This window comes from Chanos chanos, chromosome 6, assembly GCF_902362185.1.
Source record: "Chanos chanos chromosome 6, fChaCha1.1, whole genome shotgun sequence".
NCBI lineage: Eukaryota > Metazoa > Chordata > Actinopteri > Gonorynchiformes > Chanidae > Chanos > Chanos chanos.
The window spans coordinates 43,420,394-43,437,008 of record NC_044500.1 but is presented as its reverse complement, the minus strand read 5'-3'; the positions used below and the strand labels follow the sequence as shown (position 1 = coordinate 43,437,008).

General features: G+C 42.7%; 1 protein-coding gene across 1 annotated transcript in view; it reads left to right on the top strand.

The window, feature by feature from the left end:
- The window catches only part of itpr1b (inositol 1,4,5-trisphosphate receptor, type 1b), an 86,981-nt gene that overhangs the window by 58,180 nt on the left and 12,186 nt on the right, over nt 1-16,615 (top strand). Inside the window, exons 40-49 of the mRNA XM_030776257.1 lie at nt 2,405-2,588; nt 2,953-3,206; nt 4,031-4,231; nt 5,319-5,429; nt 6,000-6,095; nt 6,478-6,612; nt 7,759-7,866; nt 8,472-8,664; nt 11,594-11,716; nt 16,307-16,482. Coding sequence (XP_030632117.1) covers nt 2,405-2,588; nt 2,953-3,206; nt 4,031-4,231; nt 5,319-5,429; nt 6,000-6,095; nt 6,478-6,612; nt 7,759-7,866; nt 8,472-8,664; nt 11,594-11,716; nt 16,307-16,482 — 1,581 coding nt within the window. The remainder of the gene's footprint in view (nt 1-2,404; nt 2,589-2,952; nt 3,207-4,030; nt 4,232-5,318; nt 5,430-5,999; nt 6,096-6,477; nt 6,613-7,758; nt 7,867-8,471; nt 8,665-11,593; nt 11,717-16,306; nt 16,483-16,615) is intronic.

Here is a 16,615-nt window from a genome sequence, read left to right as displayed (position 1 = left end):
TAGAACGTGGGCACCAGTGTTTTGTGATACAAGGAACATGTGACCGACAGAAGGGATTTTCTCGGGCAGAATACCCCAAGCTCCAGCTTCCGTTTATTCCGCCTGTTCTCACTTGGTCCTGTGTGTTCAAAACACAACTTTTATTCATGAAGCTAAAACGTCCATAAGTGTGTGTGTGTGTGTGTGTGTGTGTGTGTGTGTGTGTGTGTATGTGTGCGGCTTGGCGGCCTTGACAGTTCAGAAAGGGCAGCACAGTGTTCAATACAGATAAAATTACACTTGTTAGACACACACACACACACAAACACACACATGCGCGCACACCAGAGTGTGAACCATGCAGTGAACCATGAGTTCTGTGGAGTCGTGCAGTATCTTAGTGTCAAATGTATGTAGTGTGCAGTGCTCCGACCTTCTGTGGGCTAAGAGTTTTAGCTTTGGCGGTTAGTTGTGTGACTTCCTTAGAGGAAACATTCACCACTGTTTAATGGTTTTTTTTGTTTTTTTTTCACCATTATGTTTCTACCTTTGAGCATTCCCTGTAGATGGAGCTTTGATGAATTCTGTTGGCTTTGATTGCTGAATTTCAGGTTTTTAAACTGTTACCATCCCTGACTTGACAACCGTAGAACTATTTGAAACTAAACATTTCTCACTATACACCTTATCTGTTAAGTTGCTTTCGGGGTGTGGGGAGGGTTGGGGGCAGTGGTAAGATTAAAAAAAACTGATATACCATTTCTTATAAGTCATTATATGAGAAGAAACTTAATTTGCCCTGAGAGCAGTGCACCTTTTTTTTTTTTCTCCTCTGCTCTTGTTTACTCGCTGTTTGCCTGTTTTTCTCATCTGCTGTCATATGGGAGTCAGGTGTTGACGTGCCTGTTGTTGTCCGTGTGTCTTGACAGGCTTTGCTTGTTTGTGACTGTAGTCATGGGGTCCATGCAATTCAACTCAATAAAGTTATAAAGCGAGTCTTCTCCAGCTCCTCGTCTCTGTCGTTCTGTGTTATATAATCAGTGTTGTTTTTCCTTTCTCTGTGCTGTAATCTCGTTTAGTGATCTTTCTCTCTCTCTCTTTTTTTTTTTTTACTTCTTTGAGGCTATCCAAAGTTGACTGGATTGTCAGTCATCCTCTCAGAAGCATGTGCGTGTGCATGTTAGATAAACTTAAAAAAGAAAGTATGTCCGTAAGATGACTGTTTACAGTCAATTCATCTGTCAAACGTAACCCCGTAAAATTAATTTGATATTTTATTAGCTCAGGTGTCGTTCTGTTTTCCTTTATGTCATGATGTGTTTGGGTGTGTACATGTTTGTTTCTTTCTTTCTTTCTTTCTTTCTCTCCCCCCACCCCCCATCTCCTGTTCCCTCCAGTCTGAGAAAAGGCTTCAGTAAGTTCAGTCTCAACCTGGAAAGAAGGCTGGTTATGTAACAGGCTTTCAAAACTGCCCTAGAATCCAACCGATAACTCCCTCCTTCTGCCTCCCTCCCTCCCTCCCTCTCACACCACGCACTCATTTCGTGCCTGTTTGGCTCTCAGAAGTAGGGCAGGATTTTCCTCCATGCTCTGCCCCCCACCCCCCCCCCTTCCCAATGTAACCAATGTTCGCTCTGTCGCTCCATGCTCCCCCTAGAGCCTCTCAGCTGATTACAGTCCTTATGTAAGGAGGGATTGTTGAGAAGGAGAGAGAGAGAGAGAGGGCGGGAGAAAAAAATAGGACAGGATATACCAAAGAAAAACAACCCGTAACCAACCTCAACCACCTAACCCTTGGACTGCACGCATGCAATAATCAATGAAATATAAGGGGGGGGGAGAGAAAGGGTGGGGGGGGGGTGGGGGCTTGGGATAATATGGATGAGAATGAGAGCGAGTTGAATGGTTTTCTCATTTGCTGGAACGCTGAGATGTACTTTTACAGCACATGGGTGATAGTGATACGTTTTTTCGGCCTGGTTTCAAGTGGACAGAGCTTTGTTTGTTTCCAGCGGCGGCCTGTGTGTGATCTGGAGCCGTGCCTTGTGTTAGTGTTTCTCTCATGGGACGGCCCAGAGACGACAGGCAGGCGGTGTAAAATCAGGTGAGTGCAGGGAGGCACTCCAGGTTATTTCTGTGGTAGTGTGCTGTGCGTTACGTAACAGCCGTGGTGTGAGCCTGCCTGCCTGCCTGCCTGGCTGGCTGGCGTGCTGGCTGGCTGGCGCACTGGCGGGGCGGGCAAACAAGACCAAGGGAAGGACGTGTGAACTCAGCTCAGCAACATGGCTACAGTTCTCCTATGTCTCACACACTCTCTGCACGCCAGAGAAAAGTCAAATGTAAAAAAAAAATAAAATAAAAAAAAAAAAAATGCATCCTTCATTTAGCTGTCCCTTTTTCTTTTTTCTTTATCTTCTCACCTTAGCGTTCGTTCTTCTGTCGACTGACCGGCGATAATAAATCGGAGAAGTTCTTCAAAGTGTTTTATGAGAGGATGAAACTGGCCCAGCAGGAGATCAAGGCCACGGTGACAGTGAACACCAGCGACCTGGGCAGTAAGAGAAAAGATGAAGAACCCTCAGAGAAAGATGCCCCTGCCCGCAAGAAAGGTCAGGATGATGGCTGCCATTGAGAACCTTGTGTTCCAACATTAAAAGAAATAACAAAGGTCCCTACTAGAACATGAACAAATAGTAACAAGGTTACACTGTACCCTTAATGCAAACAATAAGCCCAACGCACAGAGGAAAGCATAGAAAAGCTCATTTTAAATGGTACTTTCATACCCTTCTCCTTTGAGTCCCTGTTGGGGGGAAAAAAGAAAAGTTCTTTTCTGAGGGACAGCTCCTACTCAAGTGCCACATAGAGTGAAATTTCATCTTACAGAATTCAACTCGTACAATTTTTTTTTTTTTTTGCTCAGTTTCTTTGCTCTTTCTCTCTCTCTCTTTTTTTTTTTTTTTGTATCCTTAGTGAAGGATGTAGCTGCAGTGGTGACCGAAGAGGTACGGGAGCAGCTTCTAGAAGCTTCCACTGCTACCAAGAAAGCCTTCAGCACCTACCGGCGGGAGGCGGAAGCGGACGAGCACCTGAGCTCGGGCGAAGGGCAGGCCAGCACGGGCGACAAGGGCCAAGACGACGGCGAAATGAGTGTCATCATCACTATTATGCAGCCAATCCTGCGTCTGATGCAACTACTGTGCGAGAACCACAATCGAGAACTGCAGGTCAGCCACACTACTAGAAGGCTATCTCAAAAGAACACCGTCTTTGTTAAAAAAGAAGGACGACTCTCTCTGTTCAAGATAAGCATCGAGTTTAGCAGTGTCGCTGGCAAAATGTATCATTTTGGCAAACGCTTATCGTCGAAAATTATATACAGAAGTGAAACGAGATGTAAGATTTTAAAAAAACTGTGATACAAAGGGAATGTGTTCCTGTCTTGGTTCACTGTCAAAATCCCCGTGGTCAAAGGTCGTACAACTTCCCCACACACATGAAGTTCCCTTCAGGTCTTGAAGGTCAGCGAGGTCAAACCTCTAAGACAGTAACTCACCCACCTCGCTTGTTTGTTTGTTTGTTTATGCAAGACCAGTCATAGTACATGTGAATTGTGACATAATCCTTTTAGAGATGTTGAAATACCACAGACATCTGCATTGTTTAGGTCCAATCCAGGCAGTTAGCTTTGTGTCTTGTAACAGACTGTAAGGAGCTGCTCTGGATTTTGTTTTTGTGTGTAATTCCCTGGCTTGTTTCCCTTTTAATTTTCTCCCAACATTTGAAGGACATCATGTTTTTGTTTCACACAGCCTTTTGTAAAGAATTATTACAGAATGTGTGTACATAATCATAAATTGTTATATCGTTCTTTTCCTTTAGTTATATTGTGTTTTCCAACCTCCTTGGGTGTTTACCTTAACCCCATTTGTTCTAAAACACAACACAAATATCAGAGCTTGGCATTTGTTTCCTGTTGATCAGCTTGTTCCACTAATACCACACTCTTTCTTTCTTTTTCTTCTGGCCCATCTGTGTCTTCACTCTGCAGAACTTCCTGCGTTGTCAGAACAATAAGAACAACTATAACCTGGTATGCGAGACGCTGCAGTTTCTGGACTGCATCTGTGGCAGCACCACTGGAGGCTTGGGTCTACTGGGCCTCTACATTAACGAGAAGAACGTGGCGCTCATCAACCAAACTGTTGAGAGCCTCACGGAGTATTGTCAAGGGCCTTGCCACGAGAACCAGGTGGAAACACACACACACACACACACACAAACATAAACGCCTCAACTTTCACAGAACCGAGCTGTCCTGGTTTTGAGTCTCTTTTTTCATATCCAGACCTACCTACAGTATGATAATAGCACAGTGTTATTCCTTTAATGGCGTACATTAGTACAACCATTATTCTAGTTCTCAATGCAAACATTATGTAAAGGACAGAGTTTTCACTCAATAAGAATGTAATTAGACATTTCCTACAAAGGCACAGTGGTTCTACACGGATAATTGCTTAATTACAGGATGGTTTTCAAGCGTGGCTTTCATCTTCCTGATCAGACTCGCTTTAACTCTGTAATTGTACTCCATTCTGGCTGAGGGCCTGTTTTTTGCTGCCCAGGGCAACCAAGCTTTGTTTGGGGTTCTCAGAAGATCGTGGTGTCCACTTTTTTTTTTTTTTTTTGTCTTTTTTTTTTTTTTTTTTTTAACACTGAAATGTCTATCCATGCCAAACATGAAAGCAGACAGTGATCTTCTCTTCAAAGAAAGGTCCGCCATGTTATAACCACAGTCAGCATTAGCAGTCAGAACTGACAGGGGATTTATTGAAATGAATCAGCGCGAGTTTGGCTTTGATAAGAGCCAGTATGCCAATTCCTGCTCTGAAACTCACGAACCACTAGTACATGAAGTTGCACTTCTAGTTTTATTTCTACCACAATAACTACTGTTTCAACTATAACGACTGCTGATACCACCATTGTTTATATAACTGCTAATGCTAGCATAACCACTACAACTACTATTTTTACTACATCTACTACTGTTATCACCATGATTACTGCTACTACTCACCACAACTGTCTCTACAGAGATTACTACAGCTACCAGTACTACTACTACCCCCAATTCCACTACTACTACTACTACTACTACTGCCACAGTTACTTCTACAACTACAATAGCTACAAGTGCCTCCACCACTAGCGCAACTACTTCTAGCACTAACATTACTACTCGTATGAGCGATACTGCCAATACAGCAACTATTACTGATGATAGTGATAGGCAGAAGAATGACTGTTTCTTGTTTTGTTTTTTTGTCTGTTAGAACTGCATTGCCACCCATGAATGTAATGGCATAGACATCATCATAGCGCTGATACTGAATGATATTAACCCGCTGGGGAAGAAAAGGATGGACCTGGTGTTGGAGCTGAAGGTAAGTGAGACTGATCCAGACACCTGCGCCACATTCTAAGACTTCGTTCTTGCTGTTGATGGTACTATCTGGATTTATCGGTCTGTCTGTGGATTGGATCAGCTGTCAACATTCGACCTGTGTCTCTTTACCTTAGAACGTTGATCATTTTTGAGGGCTGGTTAGACACATCAGGAATACTTCCCTCCTTTAATGTCAACATTATGTCCAGCAGAGATCCTTTTATGACACGTAGTAGATAATTATAAATGTTTAGTAAATGTAGTCTGGTTCAGTTTGCCATGTGAAGTGAGAGGAAACTGATGCGATTATGATTAAAAAGCAGCTGATATTTCCACGGTTATCTACGCAGTGTGTTGTCAAATACTTCCTCGTGTGTGTTCAGTGCGATCAAGATATCCTGAGTGGGATGGAAATAAGCTCGCTTTTGACCAAGAGCGAAACTTTGGGGAAATCTCTTCCGCCTTGTCGTTTGTGATGAAACTCTGTGCATGTTTGAGTGTCTGAGATATTCTTGTTCTCTCTCTCGCTCTTTCTCTCTCTCTCTCTCTCTCTCTCTTTCGCCCACAGAATAATGCATCTAAACTGCTGCTGGCTATCATGGAAAGTCGTCACGACAGCGAAAATGCTGAGAGAATCCTCTATAACATGAGACCCAAAGAGCTGGTGAGAGAGAGACCACTCTACACAGCTCTTTATACAACAAAACCTTTAAAGATTATGTATTTTTGTCATATCTTTATTTTCCAGTACTGTGTTTTATATTGTATTTCATTTAGAAAACATTTATTTGATACATCAGCACTGTTTAAGATGCCCAACAGAACAATTACATCTCTGTCTTTTATCCCAGTTTTCGAAATCATCTTGGCCTTTTACCAAAACTCATTTCATATTAATTTGACAGAATGCTGGATCGAAGCTCAAACCCGTTTGTTGAACGTGCTCATACATGTCAAAAGTGCTACTGATCTTTATACCCAGTCTCTGTGAATGAAGAGCAGGTGAAGGCGTGGTCTGACTGTCAGGTTGTGGTCGTTGCTGATAGGTGGAGGTCATTAAGAAGGCCTACATGCAAGGAGAGATTGAAGTGGAGCAGCCGGAGGAAGACAAAGAGGGTGAGGAAGAGCACGCTGCCTCTCCCCGAAATGTCGGCCATAACATCTACATCCTGGCACATCAGGTATGCAATCTGGAGTGCTCACACACGCGCACACACACGCACACACAAAGAGAGACAGCGCGTTCACTGTGTCAGCTCCTGTGGCAGTGATTACATCATACATTCCTAATAACCTAATGTCCCCTCCAGCCTGAGCAGAGCGCTATAGATTTTCTGCCTATTCACGTAATTATGTAGGGCAGCTCTGGCAGATCAGTTATGTAAGGTGAAGTTACGAATGCAGGCAGCCATAGACTGAAAACATTGCAGTGGGATTACACGCTAGGCTCCGCAGATGTTGTTGGGGACCAGCTGTACCGAACGAAGCTGTAACATTATCATAGAACTAATCCCTCACGATTCCGTCAGGATTAGGACTCCTAGGCTTTTGACAAATCCTTGGATATGTTTAATAAGAGTTATGAGTTTGGTTCTACTCCGAACTCCAGAATGTGAAACTGTAGCAAGATTGTAATGGCAACAGGACCTGTTCAGAATGTTCTAGATTTCTGTGTTCTCTTTATGTTCTGGAATTTGAATGACTTAACACTTGTCTAGTAAACAGGTATACATGAGATGTACTTCATGAGCATACCACCACTTCATATACCACACACACACAGACACACACACACACATACACACACGCACACACACACACTCCTGCTCGGGTGTCAGGCCTCAAACTCTCTGCTGAGACAGATATGTCAGCATTCCTCAGCAAGCTGGAAAGAACCAGCTGCGTAGAGTCAAGCTCCTGGATCACGGAACATTCCAGAACCAGTGCCGCAAAAGCCACGCCATCATGGCTAACCCAAGATTCAGGGACAAGCAGAGCTCAGACTCTAGCCTGCTCAAAGTTCTGAGTTGAATTCATCACATGCATATGCACAGACCACGTACAGATCATTGTCCATTGGCAGGGAAGCAGCTTTTCTTTACGAGTGAGCGTAGACTAAAGGTTTGATGAGATGTAGGTGAGGTCATGTGAGCAGTTCAGGCATGCTCTCATCAGGACGACGTGATATTTCTCCGTGACCAACAAAAAAAGGCATCTTTGTGGCCTTTTTTTTTTTTATTTATCACAGCTAAAATCTGTTATGTGCCAAGAATCAAGGTCACTCCTTGCTCAATACATTCAGTCTCACCTTTCTCTTTAACACATAGCTGGCCAGACACAACAAAGAGCTGCAGGCCATGCTGAAACCGGGAGGTACCTACGGTGAAGGGGATGAGGCCTTGGAGTTCTACGCCAAACACACGGCTCAAATCGAGGTCAGTTGTCTCCGCTAACAGTCGCGTAAGACATTTTGGCTGTGACTCTCTCCCCCCCTCCCCCCCTCTTTTTTTTTTTTTGACATGTCTCATTCTGATGCTCTGATCTGCTTGTTTTACCAAGGCTTATGGTCTGTGGTAACTGTTCTTCTTCACTGATTCAACAGCAAAGAAACCTCTTGCTAAGTCAGCCCTTTCAGTTTACGTGTGCACGATTATTAAAAGCCTTCTATTTAAAGTAATCGTTTTGATTCTGTAGGAGAACTACTACAGGCATTTTCAGTTTTGTAATTGCACGTCAAATGTCACATACAAGCAGGAAATGCTTTTATTTGTTGCAGTCTGATAAGTAAAGACACAGTAACATTGCATTATATAGCTTAATAAGGGGAAGTTGCACAGTACACGCTATGTCTCTTATAATGTTGAGTTATCTCCCTCATCTTGCCAAGACTTTTGCATTTGAGAAAGCGACGAGACTCTTCTTCATTTATGTCTAATGTAGTGAATACACTATTGTTCAAACCAGTTTAGACCAGCTCCAGGTTCTTGTCAGATCTAATTTACCTAGTTACCCTCCGTGTCTGTGCTGCGGTTGTGTCCAGATTGTGCGGCTGGATCGCACCATGGAGCAGATCGTCTTTCCGGTGCCAAACATCTGCGAGTTCCTCACCCAGGAATCCAAGCTGCGAGTGTACTACACGACAGAACGCGACGAACAAGGGAGCAAGATAAACGATTTTTTCCTGCGTTCCGAGGACCTTTTCAACGAGATGAACTGGCAGAAGAAGCTGAGAGGTACTCAAGAGGCTACTGGTAACGCAAACTCCGTACCTTGTGCGTTCATCTCCCTACTTTTCTTCTAGTAGCTGTTTTACATGCCCCTCTCCCCTTCCCAAGCCTCCAGGACCCTCAGGGCTGTTCCGAGTGAAGGCCACTCACCCGTGAGCTCTTTCTGGGACACCAGCCAAGCCCTGACCCTTCCAGCGAGGGGAGTGGGGAGGGGGTGTAAACATGATAAGCTGTAGAACATAAGCATCTAAACTAAGGATACTGTAAAGTCAGTGCACTAAGTTTGATCATATGTTGAAGTGTTTGTTTTGAGGTTTATCAAAAACATGCCAATATGAGAGGCAGAGGTGTGAAAATGAAACCCTAAGGAGTCATATTAATTAGTACCTTAAAATTACAGTCTTGGTTCAAAGATGTTTTTTTTTTAGAAGAATTAAGAAACACTACAAGTGTAAAGCTGTCGACCAGCCATAGTTCCACCTGCTTTGGGTTCGTTTTCACTTCAAACGGGTCAATGTTTTTTAAGAGCACATTAATTACACTTTAGGTTCAAGTACAAGTTCAAGTCGATTTAAAACCCAATTTTCACAGCAAAACACTTCAGGTTGGTTTAGCACCTTAGAGTTTCGGTGCCGCTGTGGTTTTGGGAGATTGAGGGCTGAGGTGATGTAGGAATAGTCATGTCAAGGTGGAGTTATTTCCTCTGACTCAAACGAGATTGCAGGTGAGGCCCACAGGGAACATGATGGGGCAGTGCAAATTCTAGATGCAATAACCAGTTTGTATCTCTCTCACTCAGTGCGTGCACACACACACACACAGATACATACTGACCGAAGCGCCAAGCACAGGTTCACTGGCTCTCTTCCCAATGCTGGAATGAATCAGGACAGAGAACAGAAGAATGGGGAAACCCCAGACCTAGTCATTGAGAGAGGTGAACAAAGTCTCTTTTTAATTGGATTTGAGATCAGAAAACAAGGTTTTTGGGGGATGAGACAGAGTGAAAATAAGTAATCAAGTGAGAGAGTGAGAGTTTCTGAGAAAGAGAGAGAGAGAGAGAGAAAGAAAAAAAGATAGAAACCACGAGGATGAGTTATGCGTGAGTTTTTGCGTGATCCTCAGCCGGGTAAAAGTGTAAGTGAGAGGAAGAGAGAATGAGTGAAAGAGAAACCCAGTGGATGTCCTGCAGTCTATTTCTATAATAATGCAAAAAAAAAAGTCTTAAGCTTCTATAAACAGTTGAGAAACTAGACCATTCATTGCACAATTAATGATATTTCACACCCCGACCGTGCTGGTAGCTGACAGACCTTTCTTCTTCGTGATGAAATTTCTCTGTTGACGTCATTCGGCAGAAACACACTCCTACATTTAATTTATGTTTTACTCATTTTGACATTTTGCAAGACCACCAACTCTCACACTTCGACCTGTTACTTAGCGTGTGAACATTTTTTTCCTCAATGGGAGGGAGTTAGCGATCAAGAGCGCCTGCATAACTGTATAATTGTATGCATGTTCAGATGCAAGCGCTCTTATCTAGGTGAATCAGCACAGACAGTGATGTTCCATTGCTGTTAACCTCAAGTCATGAGTGTAGTGGCTTGTGTTTTATAAAAGTCCCCTCCTTCAGTTCCTCATTTAAAAAAAAAAAAGAAAGAAAGAAAGAAAAAAAACCCCATCTCCAAAATAGCCATGAGTATGAAAATGCATGCCTCCCTGACCAGTGGTCAGCCACGTAGAGGACAGGCTCCGAATGAGAGGCTGTGGGTTAGGTGTTCAGCGCCGTTCAACAAATATTTAGCCCCACTGAATAAACCAGTGGAATTTTTAGTTTAGTCATTACAGGACATAGCATTTATTAGTTTGTTGTTATTTGTTTGTTTGTTTTTTCAAAAGAAGCATGGAAATAACTGATTCTGTCAGTTATTCGAGTCTTTGCTCTGTTGTGTGTGTGTGCTGGTAAATTAAAGGGACTTGATTTTCCTTTGTTTTCGGGTTTTTTTTTTTTTATCACTGGATCCTTTCGTAAGAAACGTCTTTGCGGTCTTTGAGACTCCTATAATTAGATTACGTTGAAATCCAAATCTCACCGCAACCCACCCCCCGCCCCCCCCCCCCCTGGAGGTCATCAGGTTCACTTCTGATTTTTCTTGTCGTTCCTGCGTTTAAAAAGAGCTTTATTTGTAATGATGTTGAAAGGTACTGAATGGGTGCTTGACATCGCCATGGAAACCAACGCCCCACTATCTGTGCATTGGCTTCACAAACGCTATAATAGGTAGAATCGTCATCTGCAATAAGTCATTGGGTGATATCCATTCTTGGAATCCAAGAAGCAATTCAGCGTACACGTGCTGTAACCTTTGTAGAATCCATTAAATATGTGTTTGTTTGGTCAAAACAAACCAAAGACTTGAATCTGTTTGCTTGTGATGACTGTAGGCTGAGTTTCCAGTCACGTACCACCAGGCTGCCAACATTTCAATCAACCTTGTAACTGTGGAAGCAAGCTTTTAATATTTCTGTTTTGATTCATGATAACAAAGGCAAGCTCTGTCTGATGATTGGAGACACTCCACTGTGTCAGTAAATCAGTAAATGTTTTAAATTTTAGTTTAAACCATTGATGAATTATAGACAAAAATATAATAGAAAGCTGATTGATAGCCTGGTGGTATTTAAATATCAGCCTCTTTTCTTGATCATATGACCCTGTTGAATTGTTCTAGTTGTTCCCCTGATTACCCCTGCATGATTGCCCTGTGGCCTGCTGGGTTACAGAAGTAGCACCACGTTATTTTAAAGCAGTGTGTGTTTTATGTTTGTATATTTGTTGTGCGTTAACTGGTGGAGATCCTTTGGGGATGTGTGAAAAGCATGGTAGAGAGTGTGAAAATGAGAATTTTTTGGGGGGAATTTTTCTCCTCAGCCCAGCCTATCCTGTACTGGTGCTCTCGTAACATGTCCTTCTGGAGCAGTATTTCCTTCAACCTGGCTGTGCTCATGAACCTGCTAGTCGCCTTCTTCTACCCTCTAGAAGGGGTCCGTGGAGGTAAGACACAGAAACACACACATTTCTTAAAGATATACTTTTGGGAATCCCCAAATGCACTCACAGTCTTCTGAGTGTTGAACTTCAAAACCTTTGCACAGAAATGCATGTCATACCAAGAGGCACACTGCAGGTCGTCCACTGATGTCTATACACACTACTTTAAAGTAAATTTCAGTGAGCCTTACCTCAGCCTAACTTTCAGTCCCCGACTGAAAAATAACACTTTAAACTGGCCAATTATCTTTGCTTTAGCTTTACCAAAAAAAAAAAAAAAAAGTGATGTTTAATGTAAGTGAACTGAAAGGTGTACCTATGACTGCTGCAATGTGGACCATTCAGAGGCCTGTGTTACAGAGCAAACTGTTTTCCAGTGACTTGAGCCGAAACGAAACGAAACGTACGTCAGTTGCTCTGCACGCATTACACACAACGAACCGTCTGGAATGCTGTTGGTAGCAGAAAATATAAACTAGGTCGTGACCATCCCAGAAGTCGTAAAAAGAAAAATTATATGGAAGTCCTGTGATTCCTAATGCTTTAACGCTGTAACATTTGACCCAGCATTTCCTATTACCATGACTACACCCACCCTTTGGCTAACACTTAAAACAGATTTTTTTTTTTCTTTCCTAATTTCATTTAAACCTCAACTGGTCCAACAGCATGCAACCACTGAGCCATGCAACAAATCCCTGAATACAATACATACTGTCCTACATTCTATTTATTGTCAAAGAGTAAGGTGATTTTGTTATGCATGCTTTACTAGTCATGCTATAGCTTACGTCACAATGAGTTACTACACGACGACAAAGGAAAAAGATTCTGTTTTCAGCAAGATGCAAAACAATACATTTGAGACAGTTTTATCATGTATTATGTTTCTTATGCTCATCGGTGGATGCAATCTGTTTTTGCTTTCTTCTGGAGCCTACTTTCTGGCTGCAAGTATATTTTGAGTGAAACTTAACTGACGTACTTTTAAAACGCAATGACCCATTCGAACACAGCACAGTTTCCGATGAATTTCTGAAACCCCTTGATCCCAAAACCTTTGATCCTCCATCCTGTGTAACGTTATGACATAACACAGGAAGCACACTTTCCTCCTTTAAACTTGCGTCAAGAGGTGTGATCGGATGAAATCTAATCTGTTCTGTGTGAGCTTCCCTTTCTCTTGGCTTAAAGGCAGATTGGAGATGCCCTACATCATTGTTTGACCTGATTATCCACATTGCCTTTTGAGGCCCAGAGAACGGGTCAAGTAAAGATATCATCTGGCTTCAACCCTCTCACTGCCCATGATCGTAATCTTTTCTTAAAGCTGTCTGCTACCATCTTTCTGTCACTCTGCTTAATTAGGGCTTTGTTTACCTCCCAATAGATGCCTCCAAAGGCCCCAGGCCTCTGGAAGAAACATAACGCCAACTGAGCGCCGAGATTTGTTTGTGACCTGAGAGGGTAGACCTACATACATACATGATGGACTTTTTTTTTTTTTTTTTTTTTTTTTTTTTACACACAGTTACTTCATGTGGTTATATCATCTCTTAAACCCACCTGGTTTGGTTAGAAACAATCACAGTTTCAGTGTTACCCAGATTCTGCTCCTCTTCAGTGCTTGACCCATTACCAGCCAATGGAAGAAGTCAGAATTGATAGCATTCTCTATTTAGGTTATGTTTTGACAACTCTCTTGTGATCATATTATCTGATAGACTACAGCAGTGGCAGCCCAGGTCAAAAGTTATGACTTGCATTGCCGACATTTCACCGTACATAAATTTTGCATTCTTTTTTTTTTCTGCTTGGTCTGATCTGTTTGTCTTTTTTTATTGTCTTCGTAAATGGTGTTTGCCACACCCGTTAATTGTTATTGCCCCAGTCATCAGTCAGCAATGAGACTGTTTATAGCTTTATTATGACGGTAGATTCATTTTGGCGTATGGGTCCATTTTTAACCTATTTCTGTTTGCTGCAAATCTTAACAGACCAGATTTGTCAAATGAATGGTAAGTGCATTGCAGCCAGTGGTGACGTGAACGGTCTTGAAGTCTGTCATTGTTCCAGCGTGGCTTTCCACAGAGAAGACTTGCATTGTGACTGGCATAAACTTTCAATTGTTCTGTTGGTGGAGTGAGGCAGAGCAGTCCCTTTTGTCTGAATTTTCTCACATCCATACAAGAGCAGAGCCTAAGCTAGCCCTAAAGCAAGACGTGTTTTCTTGGTCCGTCGGACAGCAGACTTTTCGACTGACCCCTAGAATCACATCGTAGTGGAACTTTTTATGTGCCGCTGACTAGCTTCAAATCAGGACATGTTTGATGAAGAAGAAAAAAAAGAACCCCAACAACAACAATAACAGCAACATAAAAGGAGATGTAAACTTGATGCAAACGACATCTCAGAGGCAAAAAAAAAATCTCCCTGATTTACAACAACCCAATTATAAATTGTTAACTTCATAAAAAAAAAAAAAAAGGGGAAAAAAAAGTCATGATGCACTCTCGTGACGCCTGGGCATGTGCGTCACTTCTCTTATTTGTTGTTAATGTTCAAGCTGTAAGCTCGTAAATGAATTGACTGTTGTGACAGCCATAAGACTCTGGTAGTTAAACGTGTGGACTTTTACACTGAGCTGTTGAATGTGGCAGCGACTGCGTATGAAGGTAAATTGCATTCAAGTCAATGACAAAACCAGGTCACATTCTGTTTATGTAATACAAAATGCTGTCATCATGAGCCTTGCAAAACCCTGTTTTTGTTTTTTTTTTTTTACTCTTTGTATGTGTTCAATCCAAAGTGTGAATGTGAAAAGAACACAAAAAGTTCTTTAGAAGCTTGAAATGTTGTCGTTAATGATCTCTAATATCGAACGCAAGAGTTTTAAAGACTATTGGTTTACAGTCAGGCTAAAAGGAAGAGTGGGAGTTACAGCAGTCATTCCAGACAGCTTTAGAAGCAAGCAGCTTGGGGGCATGGCTTCAGTTAACCCAGCCTGGCTGCTTTTTGAATGGCTGTGGGCCCCTCCACCTTCCCTCACACCCTCCCCTTGGGCTCTGCTGGAATGTGACCATGGAAAGAAGATAAGAACACTGTAAGTAGGTCAGTGAGTGTTGCCTGCCAGAGTTCAGAGAAGCATGGGATGGCTGGCATTGCTACAGACTTGCTTTGGCCTAACTTAGGCATGGACCTAACCAAACGGTTCCCCCCCGCAGCTCACGCACACACAAATACACGCGCACGCACGACATAAGCACGCCGTCTTTTCAGTATCACGCGAGAAGAAGTGTTTAATGAGTCACTGAGTGATTTGTCGGCTGTCGTTCATTTCCGTCAGTTTGTACAGTTTACTGTTGGAGAAGGGGGACTGAAGAGGAAAATATGCAGCTCTTGTCCTCCTCTGACCTTGGAGGTGTGGAAATTTTTTGGAGATGAATGGGACTAAACATTAAGAGCTGTGACGTCCAGCTTGCAATGGCTCCGCATAGGAACCCTGCTTTTCCTGGCCTGTCGTCAGCCCGTGGACCTGAGCTCGCTCTAACAGACTGTCTCTCATGAATCTTTCAGGAGCCAGGGTATTTTTAGCGCTGATGGTTATGTAACAGGCACCTGTCATGTGATCTCCTCATGGAGAGAGAGAGAGAGGGAAGAGGAGGGAGGGAGGGAGAGAGGTGGCTCAAATGTTGCCTGTGTGCCTTTGCGTAGAGATCCTGCAAATTCAACTGACCTCGTTTTTTTTTTTTTTTTTCCTTTCCCCTTCCCTCATTACAGCACTCTTACGCACGCACACACACATCCACACACCCACATGCATACATATGGTGCTACTTCAATAGCACAAATAGATGCCCACACAAAAAAAACAAGTCCATTGAGTTGAGTTATGTGTGTAGCTTAGTCTTAGCCGTGGATCATACGAGTACCGGGTAAACCTATGAGAAAATTTCACTGAGCCATAACATATTCAGATGTATCACACTTTCTGTATTATGTAACCACTTTTTTCCCCCTTTCTTTCTCTCTTTCTTTCTTTCTTTCTTTCTTTCCTTCTTTCTTTTTTTTTGTTCAAATCCTCCTTCTCTTAGTGTTAGAATGTGCCTGAACATGTTCAGCAGGTGAAACTGCTACCAAGGGATATCCCACAGTAGCTGCTCTTTTGCTCACAGTGTCTCACTTGTTTGCACTGCCAAGTCCCTTACTGTTACAGTACAGGGTGTGCATTTGGCATTAGTCAAAATACACCGTTCCCATGACATAAATGACATTTCTATTTAACCTTAATTTAACCTCACACCTCGGTCGATTCAAGCGCTCTTGGTGCAAAAAACATGCATTATTAGAGTCTTTGTGGAAAAAACTGCTCGTGTGGTTTTGTTAGTAATCACATAAAAAAAAAAAAGCATTGCTCAACACATTTGGCTTCGCATGCCAAAAACACCATCACGCTCCGACCGTACACAGGTATTGAGAGTAATAATAACAATCATTTCCCGGAATCTTATGGGTCTGTTGATTGACGGATATATTTGATTTATGATTATATTTCGGTATAGGCCTTGACTGACGGCTCCTATGTTCTCTCAGGGACCTTGGAGCCGCATCTCTCTGCCTTATTATGGGCAGCAATGCTGGTTTCCCTCGCCATCGTCATCGTGCTACCGCAACCGCATGGGATTCGAGCTCTCATCGCTTCAACCATCCTGCGTCTCATCTTCTCCGTGGGCCTGGAACCTACGCTGTTCCTGCTGGGAGCCTTTAACGTGAGTCTGGCGGCGTTGATATTGGGTGTGTCTGCATGTGAGGAATGTTTTTTTTTTTTTTTTTTTTGTTCAGCCTCATTCAGTCACTCACGAGGTTTTGGGTTTGATGTGGAATGCGTCACTGTGAAATTCC